The sequence below is a fragment of the Myxine glutinosa genome, chromosome 1, assembly GCF_964187855.1.
Source record: "Myxine glutinosa chromosome 1, kmMyxGlut1.1, whole genome shotgun sequence".
Classification (NCBI taxonomy): Eukaryota; Metazoa; Chordata; class Myxini; order Myxiniformes; family Myxinidae; genus Myxine; species Myxine glutinosa.
The window spans coordinates 76,302,696-76,330,144 of record NC_136261.1 but is presented as its reverse complement, the minus strand read 5'-3'; the positions used below and the strand labels follow the sequence as shown (position 1 = coordinate 76,330,144).

Here is a 27,449-nt window from a genome sequence, read left to right as displayed (position 1 = left end):
AAATATCTGAAACAATGCTGAAATAAACATCCCGGTTTCGGTATGTATAAAGTGTTGCATCATGCACCACGGTGTTCTCTATGGAATATGGTAGAACCATAAAGCCGAGGGGGTGAGGGCGGCCAGGTTATTTTGGGTCGGTAACGAGACGCCTTTTTGTGGGACATGGGAAAGGGCCCGAGCGGAAGCTGCGTAGCTACAAGCAATTAGCACGAGCAACAAGTTGGATGGGGAAACGCGTTTTCCTCCCCATCACAGTCGGCCAACAATGAGCAGTGGGCCCCAGGCTGCCATTCAGCGCCTGGAGGGCACACCACACTGACTCTGGTAGGGTGAGGCAAGTTAGTGTTTTAGGAAAGCAATGGCGGAACGCTGCACCTACCATACCCTGGCCATAAAAAAAACACTTACAGAGGAACTTTGAGCTATATTGTACATCTATCTATAATTCCAGTAATCTCTGTGTGTGTGTGTGTGTGTGTGTCTGTGTGTGTGTATGCGACCGCTGTTTCTCGACAACTACCGGTCCGATATACTTGAAACTTGCCAGGTATATTGCTGGGGACCCGAGGATGTGCCTTTTCAAGGTTTCATATTAATCGGACAAGTAGTTACCGAGCTATGGCGATTTCTTTACCAAACTCCGCAAGCCGTTCGCTTTGGACCAAACCATTTCATGTAAATAGAGGGGGGGGATTGTCACCGTACTCGCAAGCCGTTCGCTTTGGACCAAACCATTTCATGTAAATAGAGGGGGGGGGGGGGATTGTCACCGTACTCGCAAGCCGTTCGCTTTGGACCAAACCATTTCATGTAAATAGAGGGGGGGGATTGTCACCGTACTCGCAAGCCGTTCGCTTTGGACCAAACCATTTCATGTAAATAGAGGGGGGGGGATATAATTTTAGATATATATATAGTACGGGCATGCCCTAGTTTTTTAAAATCTTAGTGATGAAGAAACTTAAACATTGCGAAATTGATAAACTGCCTTCATATAATCAATACATTTCACAAACAACCACGTGTTATGTATAATAAGCATACACGACGTAAGCAATTATAGTTTCTCCTAAATACAAGTTTCTTAAATGCATTAAATACTAATTTACTGTTTCCATCCACTCTCAGTTTTGGCCTCTTTGATGTTACCAACCCCCAAAAAACGATATAGGGGAGCCAGCTTCTCATGTGTATCATTCACACAAGACACAAACTAGAACGGCATTCAGTAGAGAGCATACCTCCACCTGGTTGGCCCTATCACTCAATGGTGAAGAATCACTTAGAAAATTATACTAGCTGGATCCGGATCCGGATCTTCACCAAAATTGAATCGATTCTTCCTTGTCTCACACACAACTTGTCCAACAAGTTTCGTCCAAATCCGTCCATAAAGTTTTGAGATATCCTGCTATGTATCGTATTTGTCCCTTTCGTCCAATGGTGAAGAATCATTTTAAAAGTTAAATAACTCCCATTCCCGAATCCATATTCAGATCTTCACCAAAATCGAATCGATTCGTCCTTTTCAGACACCCAACCGGTCCACCAAGTTTAGTCCACATCCGTCCACACCTTTTTGAGATACCGTAAAATGGGGTGAATAGGGACAGCAAGGTGAATAGGGACACAAACTGAAAAAAAGTTCAGAAACTTTTTTGGCTTAAAATTGATAACCATACTGATTTGTTGATATTTGGGTTGAAAGTGTTCTCTTGTTTTTTTAAAAAGCAACTTATAGTTCCTATTAACCCCATGTATTGATATTAACCCCATATATGGATTTTTATGGCTGTCCCTATTCACCCCGTTTTACGGGTGAATAGGGACAGTCACTAATGCAAAAAAATAATAATCAAGAAACAATCCCGAGTTTCCAACTTATTGCTAAATTGATAGCTCAGATGGATGCACATAATATGCACCCATAATATAAACCACGGTGCCAATGAAAAAAAATATGGGATAAAAAGTTTCTCCAAACTGTCCCTATTTCTCGATTATTATTTTTTTGTATTAGTGACTGTCCCTATTCACCCGTAAAACGGGGTGAATAGGGACAGCCATAAAAATCCTATTTATTCCTATTAACCCATATATGGGGTTAATAGGGACTATAAGTTGCTTTTTAAAAAACCAAGAGAACACTTTCAACCCAAATATCAACAAATCAGTATGGTTATCAATTTTCAGCGAAAAAAGTTTCCGAACTTTTTTTCAGTTTGTGTCCCTATTCACCTTGCTGTCCCTATTCACCTTGCTGTCCCTATTCACCTTGCTGTCCCTATTCACCTTGCTGTCCCTATTCACCTTGCTGTTCCTATTCACCTTGCTGTCCCTATTCACCTTGCTGTCCCTATTCACCTTGCTGTTCCTATTCACCTTGCTGTCCCTATTCAACCCATTTTACGGTATCCTGCTATGTATCGTTTTTGGCCCTATTTCCCAATGATGAAGAATCACTTTAAAAAATTATAGTAGCCGGATCCCAATCCGGATCTTCACCAAAATGTAATCATTTCGTCCTTGTCACATATGCTACATCTATGAAAAGTTTCGTCCGAATCCGTCCACAACTTTGTGAGATATTTTGTTCACAGACAAACGGACAGACAAACAAACAGGGGTGAAAACATAACCTGCATCCACTTTTAGTGGCGGAGGTAATAAAATGTTGAAAAAAAAAAAAGATGCCACGTTGCCCTATTCATTTGTAATGTAATGCTGAGGGTGTGCAATCCCTTCCTCTCTAGAGGGCCTGGGTCAGGATCTGATTCCACAAACAGTAAATGCTTGAGGCAATGAGACAATAATTGTTTATTATCGATCTTAATATTGAACTAGAACGTAGAGTGCATACCTCTGCCAGGCTGAACAGAGCTCTGTCCAGAGTATCAACCTGTAATTAAATATTTCATTAATTAACATGTCTACATCACATGAATGCAATGGAGGGATTTTTTTTTTCCAAGATGTTCAAAGAGTTAGCAATTATGTGAAATGTCTGTAAGGCAACAATTTGAAATTTCGCCAGAATAGCAACCCAAAAGGCCTCAATATATACTCCTGTTCAAAAGATCTGGCGCAATTATTAAAATTCACATATTGCAAGGATGACGTCTGGCTTCACATAAAATTGCGTACTCCATGATGCAGAACCTTGCCTGTGGAACAAAACAAAATCATTTGAGGCTAAATGCGTCAATAGCTCTGTCTGAGTTAGATGGCAACCCACTGTTATGTTTGATCTCAACAAAAGGTCACATTAAAAATTATAGAGAGAGAGAAAGAGAGAAACAAAAAGAGAGAAAAAAGAGAGAAAAAAGAGAGAGAAAAAAGAGAGAAAAAAGAGAGAAAAAAAAAGAGAGAACAAAAAGAGAGAAAAAAAGAGAAATAAGTCGAAGGGAGAAAATATCAGATGCTTCTAACTCGAGTTATGATCTGCAAAACGATTTTCAAAGGGCACATGATTGTTTAACCTGAGATGGAATCAATTCATCTTTGTATCACAGTCAATGCCAAGTTTGGTTGAAATCCCTTTTGTGGTGCCCAAGTTGTGGTGACAGATTTTCAATTAAAGGCCACACGACCATAGACTTTGGCCTTTTGAACCCAAAATCTATTCAGTTTATCTTTGTATTCCAGTTCATACGATTGCCAAGTTTGGATGGAAACCCTTCAGAAGTTCACACGTTATTGTGGTAACGAAAATCTGCTACGCATCTACTAACTGACAGACTACGCAAAAGCATAATGCCTCTGGCATCTTTGGCAGTGAAGGAATAAAAAAAGGATCTTGTAACCTTGGGAATCGATCCCAAACAAGACTTATCAGAGGCCGCCAGTGCACTCGTAGCCCAAATGTCATGTGGCTGTGAAGCTCGAGTCTAATAACGCAAAAGAAAAACGATTATTATTAAAAGAGTTTAAAAAAAATCAGAATGGCACTCGGTAGAGCACATACCCGTCCATGCCAGGCTGAACAGTTTACATTTTGTATTCCACTGATAGGCCAGATCTTCATCAGAACCTGAACCAACATTTAACCGACCTGTTATTGTCACCTACCCAACTCATCCAGCAAGTTTTCTCCGAACCATCCACAACTTTTTGAAATATCATGATATATATATACATAAGTTCAAAACACACCTGGTCACAAGTGTGCCGCACTGACCGGGTCCTCAGTCGAGGTCCTCAGCATCATCCCGTTTCGGCCCTTCAACTTCGATACGGTCAGCTAAGGTGGGCCAGTAGGGGCGCATACACATCCACATGCAGCAACTGCACCTGGATGCGTACATACCCCCACCCCAGCCAGTGCGAACAACAACAACACCTCCGCATCCAGAATCCACAGCACCAAACAAACATGGTGGAACACTCAAACACCCACCTTTATACCCTTCACCACTCACCAACAAAACACACCAGATCATTCATACACACACATAACACCAACCAACCAACCACCTACCCTTACATCATACACCACTCAACATACAAAAACACACTCATACAAAAATTAATTCATGCAAAAACACACACCCTCACCCACTCACTCATATACACAAAATAAGAAATAATAATGGTAACAAAAAAAACAAAAACAAAAAAAGCCACACAACCAACCTGCACCATTCGACGTGCCTCCATAAACTTCCTCCATATCCAAAATGAGCCTTTCAAGGCAACCTGGGCCACCTTGTCACACGTCCTCCTTCTTTCTGTCCCACACACTCCCAGCCTAGCAAGAAATGCAGAAAAGCAATTGCCAATATACCCTCTACACCCCACCTCAAATGGCTGACACGACACTCACCAACCCTTCTCCCGGCAATCTGCCTCCAGCTCACTGAACTTTCCTCTTTATAAAATAATTTAAATTTAATTATATATATATAAATATATATATATTATATAATATAATTAAAATATTTAATATATATATATATATATATATAATTTAAAAAATAATATAAAATGGTAACATTTTAATAAAAATAATTGAAAATAATTTAAAAATTAAATAATTTAAAAAATAATTTAAAAAATATATATATCATTTAAATTAAATGTACAATATCAGTGTACAAGATCTATAACAAAATAATTTAAAAATAATTATATATATATAAATATATAAATATATATATAAAGTAAGGGAGGGTCGAGGATGATGTGGTTGAGCTTGAAAGTGGTTGGATGTCAATGAAAGCTAGTCTGTTGGGAGCCGTTGGTGAGGTATGTGGATGGACAAAAGGACCACCGAGGCACTCGGAAACATGGTGGTGGGATGATGAAGTTGGAAAGAAGATTGACGAGAAGAGGAAGAAGTTCAAGGAGTGGCAGAAGGCGAAGGGTACGAGAGCAGAAACAGCAGAGCATGAAAGTTATAAGGCAGCCAGGAAGGCTGCAAAGAAAGAGGTAGCAAAGGCGCAGGAGGCATGTAGGAAAATGTTCGGTGAACGCTTGGATTCGGAAGAGGGTCAGAAAGCAGTATTCAGGATTGCAAAGCAGATAGCGAAAGAGAGGTGTGATGTGATGGGGGTGAGCTGCTTGAAGGATGAAGTGGGACAAATCGTTGTCGACCCAGATGGAATTAAAGGAAGATGGAAAAGATATATGGAAATGCTGTTGAATACAGAGAATGAATGGGATGGCAACATAGAGAGTAACCCAGTTTTAGGACCGGCAGAGAAGATAACTGAGAAGGAAGTTGAGGAAGCGATAAAAGCAATGAAGGGTAGAAAAGCGGGAGGGCCGACGGGAGTTGTGGGAGATATGTTGAAGGCAGCAGGAAGTTGGGGTGTGAAGAGAATGACAGAGATCTGTAATCTGGTGGTGAAAGAAGGCCGCATTCCAGTGGACTGGGAACTGAGTACCCTCGTCCCTCTATACAAGGGGAAAGGTGACCCTAGTACCTCGTACCGAGCGATAAAGTTATTGGAGCATGGAATGAAGGTATTGGAAGGGGTGTTGGAGAGGAGGATAAGGAAGAAAGTGAAGATCGACGAAATGCAGTTTGGATTTATGCCAGGAAGAGGAACGACAGACGCGCTTTTCATTGTGAGGCAGTTGCAGGAGAAGTACATGGAGAAGAGGAAGAAGTTGTTTCTTGGGTTTGTTGATCTGGAGAAAGCATTCGATCGGGTTCCACGCAAAGTATTGACATGGGCATTGAGGAAGTTAGGAGTGGAGGAATGGTTGATCAGAGTAGTGATGGCAATGTACAAAAGAGCACGCACAGCTGTAAGGACGAAGGACGGGAACAGTGGTGAGTTTGAGGTGAAGGTGGGAGTGCATCAGGGGTCGGTACTAAGTCCACTACTATTTGTAGCTGTGATGGAGGTGCTGGCTCAGAACGTAAAGGAGGGTTTACCGTGGGAGTTGTTGTCTGCAGATGATCTGGTGTTGATTGCGGAAAGTATGGATGGACTGAAGGAAAAGATGAACACGTGGAAGGAATGTATGGAGACAAAAGGTCTGAAGGTGAATATCGGAAAGACGAAGGTGATGGCAAGTGGTAAAGCATGTGGTGAGGTGGAAAGAACTGGGAAGTGGCCCTGTGCTGTGTGTAGGAAGGGTGTCGGAGTGAACTCCATTCAGTGTACAATGTGCGCTGAGTGGGTTCATCAAAAATGTAGTGGTCTGAGAGGGTCATTAACCAGTGTGGCAGCTACATTCAAGTGTAAGGTGTGCACAGAGGGAGCTGCAGATGGAGGAAATGTTGAGTTGGATCTTGGAGACGGCGTGAAGCTGGAAGGTGTGAAAACATTTTGCTACCTCGGAGACATGCTGAATGGAGAAGGTGGATCAGACTCGGCAACGGTTGCTCGAGTGAGATGTGCATGGAAGAAGTTTCGGGAATTGAGTGGCGTGCTGATGATGAGGGGAGTGTCGTTGAAGCTGAAGGGAAAGGTGTATGCTGCATGTGTGAGAAGTGTTATGATTTATGGGAGCGAGACATGGGTAATGAACGTAGAGCAGCAACGAAGTTTGGAAAGGGTGAAAATGTGAATGGTTCGACGGATGTGCAGAGTATCGTTGAGAGAGAGGAAGACAAATGATGAATTGCGAAAGATGATGGGAATAGAGCCTGTGATTGATGCTGTGAAGAGGAACAGGTTGAGATGGTTTGGTCATGTGTTGAGGAAGGATGAAAGTGACTGTTTGAGAAGAGTGATGGAAATGAATGTAGAAGGAAGTAGAAGACGGGGAAGACCGAGAAAGACTTGGCTAAAGATGGTGGAAGAAGAAATGCGGGCAAGGGGGTTAACAAGGAGAGATGCAGAAAATAGGGCAAAATGGAGAAGATTGTCATGGGGACCGCAAGGCTAACCCCCGCTCTAGCAGGGAAAATGGCCTTTAAAATGCATGTTGTATATATAAATAAATATATATATATAAATAAATATATATATATATAAATATATATAAAAATAAATATATATATATATATATAAATATATATATATGAATAAATAAATATAAATAAATAAATAAATAAATATAAATAAATAAATAAATAAAAATAAATATATATAAAAATAAATAAATAAATATAAAAATAAATAAATAAATATAAATAAATAAATAAATATATAAATATATATATATATATAAATATATATGTATAAATAAATATATATTATATATGTATATATAAATAAATATATATATAAATATATATATATATATATATATAATATATATATATATATATATATATATATATATATATATATATATATATATATATAAATATATATATATATATATAAATAAATATATAAATAATAAATAACTATATACAGTATATATATATATATATTATATATACTGTATAGTCGTTGGCCCTATCAATGGTGCACTGGAGAATCACTTAAAAAAAGTTATCGTATCCGGATCCAGATCTTCACGAAAATGTAATAAATTTGTCCGTGTCACACACCCAAGCTGTCCACCAAGTTTACTCCGAATCTGTCCACAACTTTTTGAGATATCCTGCTCACAAACAGATAAACAGGGGTGAAAACATAACATCCGTCCGCCTTCGGTGGCAGAGGTGAAAACATTAATCCCAGGAGAAACATTCTACCTGTGCAGGCCGCGATGGCCCCACCAGGCGATTGTGAGAAAGCACAGAAGAGGAATTTTCCAGGAGATACAGCACAGACTCGCATCGAGAACAGACGAGTCAAATTTAAGTATGTCGATAGAATGTTTCAAGGAAGAGAGGGATGTGAAGATTGGGAAATAAAGCAGATGGAAAATGCATGAAGACAATAATTGTCAAAAGATTAATGTATAAAACATTTCATTTTCAAGAGAAACAGTCACTTTGCGCTCGGTCTGTTTGTTGTTCCCATCTGAGCACATGACTTATGATGCTGTGATCCCAAGCTCAAATCCCATATTCTACATCCTATATGTTGATTTATTTTTCACTAATGACGGCTAATGTCCTTGCAATTCATGAAAATGTACATTAATAGCTCCTAACATGCCCTTCCCTGTGTGCGATACAGGACATGTACAGCTCCTCCATAATCCGTCGATCACCAGAAAGAAGATTTAAAATATATATTATGCGTTGAATCCTAAAGAATAATAAATAAATAATAGAAAGTAGAGGGATAAGGCTATGATTTTAGCAAGAGGAAGCCAAAAGATCTCTGCTGCCTCATCTTTGGAGGAAGTGACATCCTCTGACTTCCTGCTACACTGGGCCTATAGTGCCAAGAATCCATTGTGAGCCCTTTACTCATCACCCGGTCTCCAAGGACAAACTCGTACCCTCTTCCCACCCAGGCCCAGCCAAATTGGCCCAGTCTCATCCTGCTGCATCAAACCCTGCTGCACCTCCCTCCCCCATCCCCGATAGCTCCACGGCCTGTCTGGTACGTCACAGGTTTGTAAGTTAATGCAAAAAGAAATCGGAAACCACCTTTTTAGTTTATTTACTGTTGTAGGGGAGCATGTTGGTGTGGCTCAGTCGAGGGGCCTACAGAACGAGAGGGGCCTGATTGGGAAAACGTGGTCAGCAACGCACCAAAGGTGTTTTGTGGAAAACATGTCAATCTCGTGACACCCCGTCGTCGACGTTATCATAAGTTTTTTCAATTATAAAACATGTCTTTCAGTTACTCTACCACTGTATTAACAAGACAAATTGAGCAACGATGAGGCAATGGCAGCCAAAGGATACATTCTTTCATCACAAAGTTGTTCTGTTCATGGTGCTGCCACTTGCGCTCCAGGTTCACCAGCTGGGGTGGAGTGGGAGGGGGGAGGGGGGGTGGAGATTGGAGTGTCTCAGCTCCACAAGATAATTCGTACCAACTGCATATTCAACGAGTCTTCAATTGAGACCGCATCTCATAAGGGAAAGTGGACTCGATGGAAGAACAATGCTTCGATGCATATCATACCCTATGTGGAACACTGGAGTCTTTCCAGTGCACATTACATTTAAATTGCTGAAGTTCCAGTCAAAGAATCATTGGAATCTCCCGCGATGAAGCTAACTCTGAGGGCCTTTCACTCACTCGCCGCAGGCAGGTAGGTGGTCTTTCTGTCTTCTACCGACTCCTCTCCGGCCTTGCTCCCCCAGCTCTCTCTGGGCTCTGTCCCCCTAATATTCCTACAGGTCGCACAAGATCTGCCTGCAACCCTCTTATGGTTAAACTGCCAAAATGAAGACTCTCTGCTCACCTTCACTCCTTCATTCCTCTTTACTCCCACCTCTGGAACAATCTCCCACACTCCTTTCAATCCCACTCCTCCCTCCATTTCTTTAAAACAGCTGTTCACCACCATCTCTTATCTTCCCCCATTCAAAACCTTGATCTTTTCTACCCCCATTAATTCACCCCAAATCCACTATTTTTTTGAAATACCGACTTTTTCTTTCCTGTAAGTTCCAGCAGTGTCCATGTGTTTTATACTCCCCCCCCCCCCTCGCCTTTCCATGCGTCCCCACCCAAGCCCCCTCCCTCCCACAGATCTTCCGTTGTCGCTGTTCTCTGCTGTTGTACTTGTGTGCTTCCCTCTCTCTACCAATCTTGTCTCCCGCTCCCTTTATTGTATGTTTTGTATGTCCGTTCGTTCTTTTTTTTGTGATTGATGTTAGCTCTTACATGAGCCTCGATGTTGTATACAAAAAAGAAAAAAAAAAGGCAGGTGTGGAGTGCCATGAAAAAGCCCCAACCCTTCGAGGGGGCAATGGTCCAAGAAACCGTCTCCATCCTCTTTGAGAGCGAAACAAGCATTGCCTGAACCTCCCTATCTCCCACGATCCTTTACGCACTATTAGGGGGGTCTATGAAGCTCCTGCGATTTGGGGCTGCACCTCCAAAACAAACAGCTGCTTCCTGACTGTGATAAAGGCCGAACTTACAGGCCACAGAGCGTGCTCGGCTCCATCGCACTGGCACACAAAGGGTACAAACGAAAACTAAAACCATAAAAAATATTTTCCTAAATCGGTTTTTTTCTTAAGCGAAGGAAGCATCATTGTCTTTGTCCAGTAACAAAGTGCATTCGATTTAATAAAGTTCACAGCACAAAATGACGAGTATAAAACACTGTAGTATTTTATGGTGAAATTATACAAGATTTACTCCTCTCTCTCTCCCTCTCATATCCTCCCCGTTTCAATTATATTTGCCAAAATCGACCAAAAACCAAACCTCACTTCCCATCCCCGAAAATGTAATATGTCGATTTTCCTAAACTAAATAGGATGTGGCGAACAAGTGGTGAAGTAAACTGCCAAATTAATTCAGTAAGTAAAGTCAGGAATATGCACAAGACAAGCGGGAAGGACAAAATGACCTCTTACTGTGACTGAGCTTCTCACTCTGGTTGTAATGTCCTTAGGTGGGTCTCAGAGGTGAAATGAGATCCTCCCACAACAGGGAACTATGATTTTTGCATCTCGAGTTTTTCGCTTTAGGTTTCAATGTGATATTTTCAACCTTGAGTACAGGAGCTTCATCAGGTGTTCCACATCACAGCATCTTCACTCAAATAACTCTTTCAAAAGATTGTCACTGAACGCCGGACAGCTTCCACTTTTTTTTCTTTTTTTTTGTATTCAAGATCGAGGCTCGTGTAAGAGCTCTGAGCCCGTTTTCTTGTGATATTTCAAATATCCTAATGAGGGTGATTTATTTATCCTATCATCACTCCATGTGCTCATAGTATTCCTGGGATGACGTCAACATTTGCCAGTTTCCACGTTCTTTTCACGTCATCTTTAAGTTGCAGGTAAATAACTTTCACGCATTCTTTCTTTCCGAGCTTCCTTGTGATGTGATGTAACACATGTAACAAAAATCATGTGATGTAACAGGAAAAGCACTTCTAAAAAATACATGGCAAAAAATACATACAAAATACATACAAAAAATACATAAAAGCAAAAAAAATACATGGTGTGCAGATTTCTATCCTGTTTGTCTTGATCTCATTCTGAAGTTACACCTTGAACGAATTAATTGCAGCTGAGGTGGTGGATGGAAGGATGGACGGACCAAAACTAGACATTTGCACGAGGCCGGTGTCTTATCAGCTTGTACAATCAAGCTTTCCTGTCCACGGTTATTGAATTTTTGAAGCACTTGGTGCTTTGGCGTAAAGGATGACCACAAAAATGTTGCAATAAAATGAAGAGCAAGGTTTTGGTTTAAAAGACTGCATTATGTGCAATGGAAATGTATCAATCGTAAAGCAGATGTGTACTCCCGGCGAGTACGGCAGGAGGCCAATTTGATAGAATCGAACTGGAAACAATGATTACGTATTTTGTTGCATTTACACAAGTCCAACAGCATGTCAGGAGGGCTTAGGATTCCGATTTTATTTTACAGTAAAATTTGCATAACAATTTCGGGGCCATCCATTTATTAAGTGGATGGAGGTCCTCAATGGATGGAGGTCCTCAATGCCAAACAGGAAATCAGAGCTGTCTCCCTTGACATATCACGTGCCTTCGATACGGTCTGGCACCCAGCTCTGCTCACCAAACTCTCCTCCTATGGTATCCATGGAAATCTCCATGCATGGCTTGCGGACTTCCTCTCTGGTCGAAGTCAACGTGTGGCCCTGAATGGATTTCTCTCATCTCCCCTTCCTGTTCAGGCTGGAGTTCCCCAAGGCAGTGTTCTGAGCCCTGTGCTTTTTCTGGTCTTTATCAATGATCTCTCCGACTCTCTGGAAAATCCTCTCTATCTCTTTGCTGATGACTCCACTCTCTGCCGCTCCATTCCTCATCCCTCAGATCGGCAGTCTGCAGCCTCCTCACTCTCTGAAGACCTGGACAAAATCACAGACTGGTCAAACAAGTGGAACATGTCTTTCAATCCTGACAAATCTCACACTCTTACTATGTCTCTCCGAAAAGATCGAATGGACAACCCTCCCATCTACTTTCTCAAAAATCCTCTCCAAGAAGCTCTGTCGCTCAAGCTTTTGGGTCTCCCTTTCTGCCATGATCTTTCTTGGGAAAACCACATTTCCAATCTGGCCTCCAAAGCCAGTCGCCGACTGGGCATCCTCCATCGTGCGAAGTCCTTCCTAGGCACACCTGAGCTCCTCACCACATACAAGGCTTTCATCCGCAGCTCAATGGAATACTGTTCTCCCCTATGGGCCGGTGCTCCTGACTCACACCGAGCTCGGCTTCACGCTGTTGAAACCAAAGCTTTCAGAATCATTGGAATCTCCCGCGATGAAGCTATCTCTGAGGGCCTTTCACTCACTCACCACAGGCAGGTAGGTGGTCTTTCTGTCTTCAACCGACTCCTCTCCAGCCTTGCTCCCCCAGCTCTCTCTGTGCTCTGTCCCCCAAATATTCCCACAGGTCGCACAAGATCTGCCAGCAACCCTCTGATGGTTAAACTGCCGAAATCTCGGCTCTCTGCTCACCTTCACTCTTTCATTCCTCTTTTCTCCCACCTCTGGAACAAGCTCCCACACTCCCTTCAATCCCACTCCTCCCTCCAGGTCTTTAAAACAGCTGTTCACCACCATCTCTTATCTTCCCCCATCCAAAACCTTGATCTTTTCTACCCCCGCTAATTCACCCCAGATCCACCTTGTTTGAAATTCCAACTTATTTCCTGGAAGTCCTGGCAGTGTCCATATGTTTTATACCTCTCCCACCCCTCCCCCTTCCCATGCCTCCCCCCCCCCCCCAAAGACCTCTCCCTCCCACAGATCTCTCGATGTCTCTCGGTCCCTGCTCTCAAATGTTATGTTTGTGTCCTTCCCCCTCTCTGCCCATCTTGTCTACCGCTGCCGTTGTTATATGTTTTATGTGTCGGTTTGTCTTTCTGTGTGATTAATGTTAGCTCTTTCACGAGCCTCGATCTTGTATACAAAAAAAAAAAAAAAAAAAAAAAAGTACCTTGAATTAGCAGAATTGTATTCTGATCAACCTCCCACTCTGCCACGCACACAGATTGCAAGATTTATTTTGTTTATTTGCCCTCCAACTCTTCTTTCTTTCCTTCCCATATTTTGTCTATGAGAGGTGAATCTTGCAAATGTTTTTTGTAGGGTTCACCTGACGGCACCTGGAAGGGTTCGAGGGTAGAGGAGCAGCAGTTGAAACATGAATCCTATCCAGGTTCCTCCTGATGACTCCATATTTGTCTTTTTGCATTACTCTTGATACTCCAGTGCTGTATTTGCTCAGTTATTTGATTGTAAATCAGGAAAGAACTGTCTTTGTGTACTGGCATTAGTTTGTGGAGGTTAAATAACCAACGGTGTCCTTTGTGAAGAGTAGACGAGCTATCGTCGGCACCATGGCCAAATTCCAAATTCCTTTTGTCTGATACAGGGGCACTGCATCAGTGGCACTGAATACTCCCAGCAATGAAATAAACTGCCAGTCACGTGCTGCACACTAAATTAATGAATGAGCACAAAAGCAACACAAGGAAAAGCACCAGAGAGAAATGAGGGAGCTGGAGACCTGTGAATGCATTTCGTTTTCCTGAAGCTGAGCCCATGCAGCCTCATAGCTCCTTTTCACTTTCTCCAGAGTGAGCTTCAGGATGTCTCGTTTTTGGAGTAGTTGCTCCTTTTCCTGCATCAGCTTCTGCACCCATAGTAAAAACATGAAAAGTGAGTCCGATGCCATTAGGAGTATGGCTCCTGTTTAAGCAGAATAATTAGAGGTGTGGGTGTAATACACACACACACACACACACACACACACACACACACACACACACACACACACACACACACACACACACACACACACACACACACACACAATAGAAAGTCTACACTCCCTTTCAAATTTTTCTCCTTTTGTTGCCTTATAGCCTGGAATTAAAATGCATTAAATCAGACTTTTTCCACCTTTATTTACACGTCATAACCCCCAACTTCCAAGTGAAAAACAAATTCTACAAATTCCAAAAAATTAATTAAAACTATAAAACTAGAATATCTTAGTTGGGTAAGTGTCCATCCCCTTATAATAGCAATTGTAAATTAGCTCAGGTGTAACCAATCACATTCAAAATCACACACCAAGTTAATTGGCCTCCACCTGTGTTAAATTGTAGTGATTCTGATTATTTCAGAATAAAATCATCTGTTCCTGTAGGTTTCCTCTGCTGGGTAGTGCATTTCACAACAAAGACTCAACCATGAGAACCAAGGAGCAAAAGACCTTGGGGATAAAGTTGTGGAAAGGCACAGATCAGGGGATGGGTATAAAATATTTCAAAGGCCTTGAATATCCCTTACGGCACAGTCAAGACAATCATTATGAAGTGGAAGGCGTATGGTACCACCAAGGCCCTGCCTATATCAGGCCGTCCCTCCAAACAGGTTGACCAAGCAAGGAGGAGACTGAACAGAGAGGCCACCAAGGGGCCAATGGCAATTTTGAAAGAGCTACAGACCTCATGGCAAAGAATGGTCACTGCGTGCATGTGACAACAATATCCCAAGCACGCCACAAGTCTGGCCTGTATGGTAGGGTGGCAAGAAGGAAGCCATGACTCAAAAAGGTCCACCTTGAGTCCTGTTTGAGGTACACAAAATACCACTCTGGAGATTCTGAAGACACGTGCCAAAACGTTTTGTGATTTGATGAAACCAAGATGGAACCTTTTTGGCATAATTGCAAAACGTTACGTTTGGCACAAACCCAACATATCACATCACCCAAAGAACACCATCCCTACTGTGAAGCATGGTGGTGGCAGCATCATGTTATGGGGATGTTTCTCATCAGCAGAAACTGGGGTACTTGTCAGGATAGAAGAGAAAATGGATGGAGCAAAATACAGAAAAATATAAGAGGAAAAACTGCTGCTCTTTGCAAGAAAGCTGAAATTGGGACAGGGTCTTTCCATCTTCTACCGACTCCTCTCTTGCCTTGCCCCCCCCCCCCCCCCCCCCAGCTCTCTCTGGGCTCTGTCCCGCAAATATTCCTACAGGTCGCACAAGATCTGCCTGCAACCCTCTTATGGTTAAACTGCCAAAATCAAGACTCTCTGCTCACCTTCACTCCTTCATTCTTCTTTTCTCCCGCCTCTGGAACAAACTCCCTCTCTCTTCAATCCCACTCCACCCTCCAGGTCTTTAAAACAGCTGTTCACCACCATCTCTTATCTTCCCCCATCCAAAACCTTGATCTTTTCTACCCCTGCTAATTTCACCCCAATTCCACTTTTTTGAAATACCAACTTCTGTCCTGGAAGTCCTTGGTGTCCTTGTGTTTTATACTTCTCCCACCCCCCCTCCCCCTTCTCACGCCTCCTCCCCCCAAGCCCTCTCCCTCCCACACATCTCCCTGCTCTCAAATGTTGTGTGCTCTCAAGTGTTTGTGTGCTTCCCTTTCTCTCCCCATCTTGTCTTCCGCTCCCTCTTTTTATATATTTTGTTTGTCTGGTTGATTTGTTTGTGAAGTAAATGTCAGCTCTTTCACGAGCCTCGATTCAATATACAAAAAAAAAAAAGTTCACTTTTCAGCATGACAACGCCCCGAAGCACAGAGCCAAGCCACATTGCAGTGGCTAAGGAACAAAAAGCCAAATGTCCTTGAGTGGCTCAGTCAGAGCCCCGACCTAAATCCAATCGAAAATCTGTGGCATGACTTGAAGATTGCTGTCCATCAACGCTCCCCATGCAACTGGACTGAGCTTGAACAGTTTTGGCCAGAAGAATGCGCAAATATTGCCCAATCAAGGTGTGCAAAGTTGGTAGAACTATCTCAACAGACTCACACCTGTAATTGCTGTCAACGGTGCTTCCACCAAGTATGAACTCAGGGGGGTGAATACTAATCCAACCAGGATATTCTAGTTTTGTATATATAATTATTTTTCTGAAATTTGTAGAATTTGTTTTTCACTTGGAAGTTGTGGTGTGTGTGTGTGTGTGTATATATATATATATATATATATATATATATATGTATATATATATAAATATATATATATATATATATATATATATATATATATATATATATATATATATATACTTAAATACATATTGTAGCGTTCCCGGGGTTAACATCCCTGGGGACGGATAGCCGAACGAGCTTAAACTCTGAGGCGTTCAATCCAATGGCAGTGTGAATACGCGCGGGGGGTGAGGGCAGCAAAGCTCTTACCTGTGCAGATCCCACTGGATGTCCTCAACCCTGGTAACCAACTCAAACTGATACGGAATTATAATGCAAAAATACCGGGTTTATTGAATGAAATGCCGGTAACAAAAGAATGCACGGTAAACTAAAATTCTTAATCGAGGGACCCTCCATACGTACTCGTATACAACACAAGGGGAAAAATAACTGGAAAATAATGCGTGCTCGTTTTTGTACTCAGCTTTGAGCGGCTCTTGAACCCCGTCGGGAATCGTCACAGCCCCCGCGTCCTTGTGTGGAAAAACATGCCTTGGCGCGCAGTTAGTGTGTGGGAACCAGGCCTTAGCACCATTCATTCACTCCAGCCGTGCTCATCCTCATCGTCCGCTTCACACAGCACCGACGTCTCTCATATCACCCAGACGACGCACAGCCAATGCAGTTGGCATTGTGCTTCCTGTGCTTTCTCACAATCGCCTGGTGGGGCCATCCCGGCCTGCACCGGTAGAATGTTTACCGTGGGATCGTCTGTTTGCCGTGTCGCGAGCAAGGCCTTTGCCGCGTCGCGAACGATTTGAAATCGAAGTTAAGTGATTGTTCCCATTTGTATTTTCGTTAAAACTGTATTTATTTATGGTGTTGTACGTATATTGTGTCCCGACGAAGATTTTTTGGTGCAAATCTTTCATACCTGTATTGAAAATCGTGTTAATTCGTGTCGTGTCTTGAGGCCTTGTACAGTGTACACTGTACAACCTTGAGGCTTTGTTTTTCTCTCAGCGGTCCGTCGTTTGTGATCCAATAACTTTCGTTCTCTGTATTCCCAGTCTTTTCACCCATAGCCTACTTCCTTGTGTAAATCTCAACTCAAAAAAAAACAACAAAAAAAAACATTTCCTTTTCTGTTCTCATTCGTTTATTCATTCTTATTCGTTCGTTCGTTCTTCGACCACGTGTTTCTCCCCCATTTCCCCAGATAGTTTTCACTGTTATTAACCTTCAATGTTTACACTTTCCCCTCAAGTTATGTATTCCGTCATATTTTATAACACCTTTTTCTTCTTCTTCTTTAAAAGGCTGCTTTCAACTTGCTTACCAAATCAATTCATCCCAAAAAAAATATCCAGCTCCTATAGTGCCTTTTTTCTACATTCCCTAAACTCTCCTGCACTCCATCCTCCATCCAGCGTCCTTAAACGTATTTTTAACTCGAAGGTCACAAGAAACTCATTTTGCAATAAATGTTCATTTCCCATAAATCGTACACTTTCTAAAATCCAATCTCACCCCTCCCCTCCAAATCTTCCCCATAACCCCTCCCCTCCAAATCTTCCCCATCACCCCTCCCCTCCAAATCTTCCCCATCACCCATCCCTTTCAAATCTCCCCCCTTGCCCCCTCCCTCCTAAACTACCTCCTCACCCCTCCCCGCCAAGACGCCCCCATATCCCATCCCTTTCAAATCCCTCCCCTTGTCCCTTCCTCCCAAACTCCCCCCTCACCCCTCCCCTTCAAATCTCCCCACCCTCATTGCTTCTCAATTTCCCCCCTCTCACTCCCCCTCCTCAAAGCGTCCTCCCCGCTTCTTCCCCCTTCCAACTCTCACCTCCATCTCCCCCAACCTTCTGCCTCGCTCTTCCCCCTCCTCAAATAACACCTCATTGTGCCTCACCCAATCACCATCAAACCTTTTGTCCGCCCCATCCTGCCCTTTCTCCGAGCTATTCTGAAATCTCTGACACACCTTCAACAGCTCTCCCTACCTCTTCCACCTCTTCCACATCTTACCCTACCCCTCCTCCCCCCTGTTCTGTATCTGATGCTCCCCCTTCCTCTTCATTAACGGTATGGACCTCAAACATCCGGGGCCTTCGTTCAAACTTAACTGATCTCTCCATACAGGTTGCTTCTGTCAAACCAGACGTGATCTGCTTAACAGAAACTTTCCTCCTTTATGATGTCTCTGATTCCTTAGTATCTCTCCCGGGCTACTCCCTCCTCCGGTATGATAGACCTGAGCCTCGTCCTGGAGGTGGGGTTGCTATCTTTATCAAAAACTCTCTTCCTCACTCGCCCTGCACTGCACTCTCTCCACCTCACCCCCAGGAATACCTCTGGCTACGGCTTCCCCTTCGCTCCCACCTCTTGTTCATATGTGTGTTGTACCGTCCACCAAACAGTGATGACTCCATCTACATCTCGCTGTCTGATAATATGGACCAACTTCTATCTACTCATCCCAACTCTCTCTTCCTCATATGTGGTGATTTCAACTGTCATCATGCCAGTTGGCTGGGTGTGGGTACCTCTCTCACCAGCCATGGCTCCTCAGCAAAGGACTTCTGCGACTCACTGGGACTGACACAATCTGTCAATTTCCCGACCCGGATCTCAGTCAACAGAACATCTTCTCTTCTGGACTTGGTTATGACTAACTTCCCTGAAAATGTCTGCTGCTCTTCTTCTGCTCCAATCGGATCATCTGATCATGTCCTTGTTAAAGTGGACATCTCTCTGACCATCCTCAGGGAGCCTGCTCAGCGTCGATGAGTCTGGAATTTCACTCAGGCCAACTGGCACGGTCTTCAAGCAGCCATCAATCATCTGGACTGGTCTCCCATCTCTACCACCTCTGACATCAACTCATCCTGGGAATTCTTCCAAAGTAAATTGCTCTCTCTCATGCACAGATTTATCCCATCTCGTCTTCAGTTGTCATACCCTTCCTCCCGTCCATGGTACACGGAATCTTGTGGTGAGGCTGTTGCCCAGAAAGAACTTGCCTTCGTCTCCTGGAAAGCAAATCCAACGGAAGGAAATCTCATTTCCTTTCACAAAGCCCGAAACAAGTGTGTGTCCACCCTCAGGAGAGCTAGGAAACAATATCTCTCCGTTCTCAAGACCGAACTCTCTTATCTGTCTCCCTCTTCCAAATCCTGGTGGCGTCTGGTCAAATCCGTTTCTGGTGTTTGTTCCCCCTCCATCCCCTCCCTTACCTCAAACGGCTACACAGCTGACTCCGCACGTGAAAAAGCTGAATGCCTCAACTCTGTGTTTGCCTCTAAATCTTGTGTCCCAAACCCATCCCTCTCTGTACCCACCATACCCAGTCGTACCCTGCTGCTCCTGGACTCCGTGTCCTTTCCTCCTGACAAGGTGGAAAAGTTTCTGTCAACCCTCGACTCTGATTCTGCAACTGGACCCGACGGCATCAGCCCATGGGTCCTAAAATCCTGCTCTGCCACTCTATCTCACCCTCTCTCTGTTCTCTTCACCCTCTCTTTTGCTCAAGGTCAACTGCCATCTGCTTGGAAATCAGCCAACATCACCGCTATGCACAAAAAAGGTGCAAAAACAGATCCTAGCAACTACAGACCAATCAGCCTTCTCCCAATTATCAGCAAAGTCATGGAATCCATCATTGCTTCCGATATGAAATCTTTCCTCTTCTCCAATGGCTTGATCTCTGATCATCAATTTGGTTTCAGACCAGGTCACTCTACTCTGGACATGCTGCTTCTGCTGTCTCAACAATGGATGGAGGTCCTCAATGCCAAACAGGAAATTAGAGCTGTCTCCCTCGACATATCACGTGCCTTCGACACGGTCTGGCACCCCGCTCTGCTCACCAAACTCTCCTCCTTTGGTATCCATGGAAATCTCCACGCATGGCTGGCGGACTTCCTCTCTAGTCGTCGTCAACGTGTGGCCCTGAATGGGTTTCTCTCATCTCCTCTTCCTGTTCAGGCTGGAGTTCCCCAAGGCAGTGTTCTGGGCCCCATGCTTTTTCTGGTCTTCATCAATGATCTCTCTGACTCTCTTGAAAATCCTCTCTATCTCTTTGCTGATGACTCCACTCTCTGCCGCTCCATTCCTCTTCCCTCAGATCGGCAGTCTGCAGCCTCCTCACTCTCTGAAGACTTGGACAAAATCACAGACTGGTCAAACAAGTGGAACTTGTCTTTCAATCCTGACAAATGTCACACTCTTACTATGTCTCTCCGAAAAGATAGACTGGACAACCCTCCCATCTACTTTCTCAACAATCCTCTCCAAGAAGTTCTGTCGCTCAAGCTTTTGGGTCTCACTATCTGCCATGATCTTTCTTGGGAAAACCACATTTCCAAGCTGGCCTCCAAAGCCAGTCGCCGACTGGGCATCCTCCGTCGTGCGAAGTCCTTCCTCGGCACACCTGAGCTCCTCACCACATACAAGGCTTTCATCCGCAGCTCAATGGAATACTGTTCTCCCCTATGGGCTGGTGCTCCTGCCTCACACCTAGCTCGGCTTCACGCTGTTGAAACCAAAGCTTTCAGAATTATTGGAATCTCCCGCGATGAAGCTATCTCTGAGGGCCTTTCACTCACTCACCGCAGGCAGGTAGGTGGTCTTTCTGTCTTCTACCGACTCCTCTCCGGCCTTGCACCCCCAGCTCTCTCTGTGCTCTGTCCCCCAAATATTCCTACAGGTCGCACAAGATCTGCCAGCAACCCTCTGATGGTTAAACTGCCGAAATCTCGGCTCTCTGCTCACCTTCACTCTTTCATTCCTCTTTTCTCCCGCCTCTGGAACAAACTCCCTCACTCCCTTCAATCCCACTCCTCCCTCCAGGTCTTTAAAACAGCTGTTCACCACCATCTCTTATCTTCCCCCATCCAAAACCTTGATCTTTTCTACCCCCGCTAATTCACCCCAGATCCACCTTGTTTGAAATTCCAACTTTTTTCCTGGAAGTCCTGGCAGTGTCCATATGTTTTATACCTCTCCCACCGCCCCCTTCCCTTGCCCCCCCCCCCCAAAGCCCTCGCCCTCTCTCAGATCTCTCGATGTCTCCATGTCTCCATGTCTCTCGGTCCCTGCTCTCAAATGTTGTGTTTGTGTCCTTCCCCTCTCTCTCCCCATCTTGTCTACCGCTCCCGATGTTATATGTTTTATGTGTCGGTTTGTCTTTCTGTGTGATTAATGTTCGCTCTTTCACGAGCCTCGATCTTGTATACAAAAAAAAAAAATGTTTCTCCGAGGATTATTGTTTTTACCTCTGCCACCGAAGGTGGACGGATGTTATGTTTTCACCCCTGTTTATCTGTTTGTGAGGAGGATATCTCAAAAGGTTGTGGACAGATTCGGAGTAAACTTGGTGGACAGGTTGGGTGTGTGACACGGACAAATTAATTACATTTTGGTGAAGATCTGGATCCGGATACGATAACTTTTTTAAGGAAAGGATAATGCGGTTGCTCGAACCGATGAAAAGCCAGGGACCACGAAGACAAAATGCACGACTGCATCCGCCTTCCACGAACACCAGGAAGCGAGAGGGATATACAACTGCTCCTAATGGAGGCCAGCCCGGAGAGAGGGAATATGTCGGGCCCCAAGTCTTTTGTACCCAGGGCTCTTACGTCATTTGCCGATGTCTTGCCATGCTCCTATCAGCGAGTCCCATCTCATCGCTCTGTCGTACCGGACCAATCACTGCTCTCCTCAGGGCGTGGCCTCACGGACCTGCCTGCTTGATGTTGCGATGTGGCGGCTGGCAGCACTAGCGGTATTGTTCAATGTTCTGTTCCGGTTGTTTTTATTTAATGTTATAATTCATGCTGATTGCTTGGCTTGCCTATGTGTGTGTAGTGCATTGTTATAATTATAAGGAACAAAGGGAAAAGTACAGAGGCGATTTACATACAGGGGATTTACCATTAATCCCTAACTAATTAGCATAACCCCACCCCTCGTCATGGGGACAAAGATACACTTACGTGCCATCCGGTCTAACGGATTCCCCACTTATGTACATGGGGTTCTTCTTCTTCATCGGGACATGCGGAGCACACTATACAATACAATTCGACCTGGACTAAGGTAATCCATTGCCTACCCCCCATAAACGTAACAATATATATATATATATATATATACATACAACAACACAACAACATGCATTTTAAGGCCATTTTCCCTGCTAGAGCGGGGGTTAGCCATATATATATATATATATATATATATATACACCCACATATGCATATACAGTACCTATCTTTCTCGCTAAACACATTTCTCGCTGACACGATATTTCCTGTGCGAAGCCATATTCCCGCCATTTTCCCCAGTGATCTTAACAACCTCCAACACAAAAGCTGCCATGTACGGTTTGCGTGATTTTACATGAGGCATTTTGAGATGACGTAGTAAGGATGAATACATATGATTAGGTTTGAAAGGGATGGATCAAACGTAATTGACGAGAGAGTGCTCGTTATTGATTGGATAATATAGCATGCATCAGTGAGCGGATTAACGTTTAATTGCTCACCAAATCAGTAAACACTCTGGACAATGATTTCTGTGCTGTGTTTGAAATTAATAATTATACAATTTATTGCAGAATATATCACACTTCGCAATTTTTTTCATTTATGCAATTCAATATTGTAAATCATAGATAAGTCGATTCTGAGTAGTCAGACTTCCGGGGGGGCGGGGGGGGGAAGTATCGACTTGTACGTGGAAAAATACGGTGTATACAATTCGGCGTTATATTTGTGGGTGTGTTTGTGTTTGTTTGACTGGCATGCACACCTAAACCGCAGGATGGGATGAGTTTAAATTTGGCTGTTGTCTCGGGGCGTGTCTGGGAAATTTTAGGCATAATCATGGGGGTTCGAGAGGGGAGGTGTTTCTCCGACTTAAAATGTGCACTGTAACATTTACCACTGTACCCTGTCTGTAAAGAATAAATGTTTCCAACATTCTGCCACTGTACAACGTGCATAAGTGATAAAAATCCACTGATACTTCTCTCGTCATACCGCCCAAAAAACGAGAAACACCGTCTCCCTTGGGGACCGATCGTGCCCATGTAGATCCCATGCAGTGCCATTGTCTTTGGTCACATGGCTCCACATAAGCTGGAGTGAAGCTCCACGCGGCAACTCTTGTTTACGTATATTTCCATCCAAGGACAGTTTTGTGATTTTTTCCTGGAATCTTGGCCTTGTGTGTTATTAGTGAGCAAACCTCCAGCTTCCTTGCCTATCTAGAAAGTTCTAAACATGTATAAGAGCAAGTGGTTACAAAGATTATATTTATATATATAAATATATAAATATATATACAGTATATATATATATATATATATATTTATATATACACACACGAGTATATAAATATATACTGTATATATAAAGGTAATAGCTCTTGGTGCCTTTATATTCTGCTGGGCAATCTGCTTTGAATCTAAAATAATAATGGCAGGAAATGAACACTCTGCAGAGTTATCAAGAATGAACCAGACCTGTTACAATGGAGCGCAAGTGTTTACACAACCCCACGTGCAGTTGTTTTGTAGTCAAAACACAACCTACTGATCGCCAGAAAAGGCGTCATGTGTAATTGCGACAAGTTTCTCGATAAAACGACGGGTCGTACAAAGAAAGCAACTGATTAAGACCAATTGTATGCTCACATTTAAACTGCTTGTACACACTATAATACGAATAACACATTGTGTGCTTCCCCCTCTCTCTATTATATGTTTTATGTGTCCGGTTTTTTTTGTGTGATTAATGTTAGCTCTTACACGAGCCTCGATCTTGCGTACAAAAAAACAACAAAAATAAAATAAAATAAAATGTGGAAAACAACGGTTTGTCCCATGGTCGTAATAGAACCTTGCGCTTCTCCTCTTCGCTGACACGCAGCACTTCCAAGTCAGAGTAGATATTCAATTCCTCATCCAGAAGGCGAGCCTCAGCACGAAGTTTCTCGAGGTCAGTCTTCACCTCCACCTCCATGGCCCTGAGCTTCTCAAACTCTTGCAGCAAACGCTGGCCATCTGCCAACCACAAGGAAATGGAAAACCAAGCTAACAGAGACAGGAACATGAGATGAGGAACATTACATTTTATAGGTCTTTCCATTCTCAATGCACCTTGTTTTGCCTTTAACATGTATTTTTGTCCCCGGCAGGGTTCGTCAGACCACCCGCCATGCATCACAATATGCGTTTAAAGTCGAAATATGGATGTGAACAAATCAAGGCGCATACCTGCAGAGGTGTTTAGCAAAGCGATGTCAAATCTTCCACTCGTGTTGTTGCCATCCAGGCTCTGCTGTATGGACTGGATATCATTGTAGGACGGACCAGACAACTGTAGCATTGCAAAGTTTTTGTGTCAGGAGAGGAATAGTGAGCAGGCAGCTTTCATATCACAAGAATAATATTTCAAAAAATGGGGCATCTAATTGTTACATATGAAAGGTGGGGAAAGGCGAGGTTAAATTCAGAGAATCAAAATTGAGAACCGGAAGAAAAGTGAGGATGATAGGAGAGGGAAAGGAAGGGGAGGACGATAGTGTGTCGGGAGACAAGGAAACGTTTTGGAGATAGTGGGAAGGGGAGGAAAGGGAAGAGGATAGCTTTGAGGTATAGGCTCTTGCCACCAAGCTGTCTATCCTGGGGTCAAACCCTCACCCAGCTATAGACCGTTATCCTACTGTTTTGTAGGTCAAGCGAGTCAAAGTGTGTGTCATCTCTCAGTTGGACGTTAAACTGGGCATCCCGTGTGCTGGCATTAGTTGGTGGTTGTTGTAGATCCCACAGTATCCTTAAGGAAGAGCAGGCGAGTTATTGCTGGCTCCTTGAAGAAATTCCAAATTCCTGCTGTATGTTACTTAGTCGAAAGTCAGGCTAGGTCGACTGATTCATGGAAGGACTTCGACCAAAAACTTTCTCTGGCCAATCCCATGAGAAGGAAGGAATAGTGTTGGGGGTGTGAAACAACATTTCTAAGATCAGAACTATTGTTACAAAAGCACGGAGGAAGAGAAAACAATCAAATCGAAAGCTTCACTTGATCACAATCACATATGATTACTCAGTTTTTGTTATTTAATATTGCCAGAAGAGTTGCCATTCGATAAAATATGCAAAACTGGTTCATAAACAGGCAAAACTTACGCAAGTAATCGCAGCATTAATCACTGAAACAAGACAGGTATAGGTCTACCTAATGGCAAGTAGATCTCAAGTGTTTACAACTTATTCGTACACAAATAGATACACTCAATAATCCTCTCATTGAAGTTCTGTCACTCAAGCTTTTGGGTCTCACTATTTGCCATGATCTTTCATGGGAAAACCACATTTCTAAGCTGGCCTCCAAAGCCAGTCGCCGACGGGGCATCCTCCGTCGTGTGAAATACTTTCTGGGCACTTCTGAGCTCCTCACCACATACAAGGCTTTCATCCGCAGCTCAATGGAGTACTGCTCTCCCCTCTGGGCTGGTGCTCCTGCCTCACACCTAGCGCGTCTTCACGCTGTTGAAACCAAAGCTTTCAGAATCATTGGAATCTCCTGCGATGAAGCTGATTCTGAGTGCCTTTCACTCACTCACCACAGGCAGGTAAGTGATCTTTCTGTCTTCGATAGACTCCTCTCCGGCCTTGCTCCCCCTGCTCTGTCTGTGCTCTGCCCCCCACATATTCCTGCAGGACACACAAGATCTGTCAGCAACCCTCTTCTGGTGAAACTGCCAAAATCAAGACTCTCCGCTCACCTTCACTCTTTCATTTCACGTTTCTTCCGCCTCTGGAACATCTTCCACAACTCTCTTCAATCCCTCTCCTCCCTCCAGGTCTATAAAACAGCTGTTCACCACCATCTCTTATCTTCCCCCATCCAAAACCTTGATCTTTTCTACCCCCGTTAAAACATCCCAAATCTGCCTCTTTCAATCTCCAACTTCTTTCCTGAAATTCCTAGTAGTGTTAATTTGCTTTATACCGTGTACCCCTCCCTCCCTCCTCCCCCAGCCCTCTCCCTTCCACAGATCTCCCGATGTCCCTGTTCTCTACTGTTGTTGTGCTTGTGTGCTACCCTTTCTCTCCCCCTCTGGTCTCCCGCTCCCTTCATTGCATGTTTTATGAGTCTGTGAATGTTTTCATGTTTAAGGTGTTAGCTCTTACATGAGCTTCGATTCTGTATAGAAATATATATATATATACATATATATATATATATATATATATATATATATATATATATATATATGTATACATATATATACATATATATATATATATATATGTATACATATATATACATATATATATATATATATGTATATATATATATATATATATATATACATATATATATATATATATATATATATATATATATATTACTATAATTCACCAAATGTCCGTCCGTCTGTCTGTCTGTCTGTCTCTCTGTCTGTCCGTTCGTTCGAAGGTACCGCAAAATCGGCTGAACCGATCGCAACGATATTTTGGGTGGGTAATCCTGGGATCTCCAGGAGTAAAATAAGCTATTTAGTTTTTCCAATTTCAGCTTTGGTCTCCAGCATTCTCAGGTTTGGACTCCCGCATAACATTCGCGTTCGCATAACGTTCATTGTGACGATGTTTCCATTGTGACGATGTTGTTTTCCCGGGTGCCGCACAAACGGCTGCACCGATCGCTGCACAGCTGCACTGATCGGACTCGGTGACCTCGGACAAAGACCTTTTATAAGGACACGGGTTGAATCCCTGCTTGAGAGAATTCCAACCCCCTCCCCGCCATCACGGCCGTCTCTCCAACTCACAATCCCACGAGATATGCGGAAAGGACGACCCAAAACGATTATATAAACATCATTAAACATCATTCGTATATAAACATCATTAAAAGTAGATAATGACCTCGGCCAAAGTTCAAACGACGTTTAATCTCTACATGAGAGAATTCCACATAGCTATTTGGGCGGTGAATATGCTAACAGATCGCTGTCTCCATCGATCTTGCCAAGG

General features: G+C 43.3%; 1 protein-coding gene across 1 annotated transcript in view; it reads right to left on the bottom strand.

Annotated features, from left to right (window-relative positions):
• IFT74 (intraflagellar transport 74) overlaps positions 1–27,449 on the bottom strand; it is a 108,631-nt gene that overhangs the window by 2,473 nt on the left and 78,709 nt on the right. The window contains exons 16-19 of the mRNA XM_078773461.1: positions 24,681–24,783; positions 24,304–24,467; positions 13,991–14,116; positions 9,215–9,275 (exon numbers count right to left, since the gene is read on the bottom strand). Of these exons, the coding sequence (XP_078629587.1) occupies positions 9,215–9,275; positions 13,991–14,116; positions 24,304–24,467; positions 24,681–24,783 (454 nt within the window). The remainder of the gene's footprint in view (positions 1–9,214; positions 9,276–13,990; positions 14,117–24,303; positions 24,468–24,680; positions 24,784–27,449) is intronic.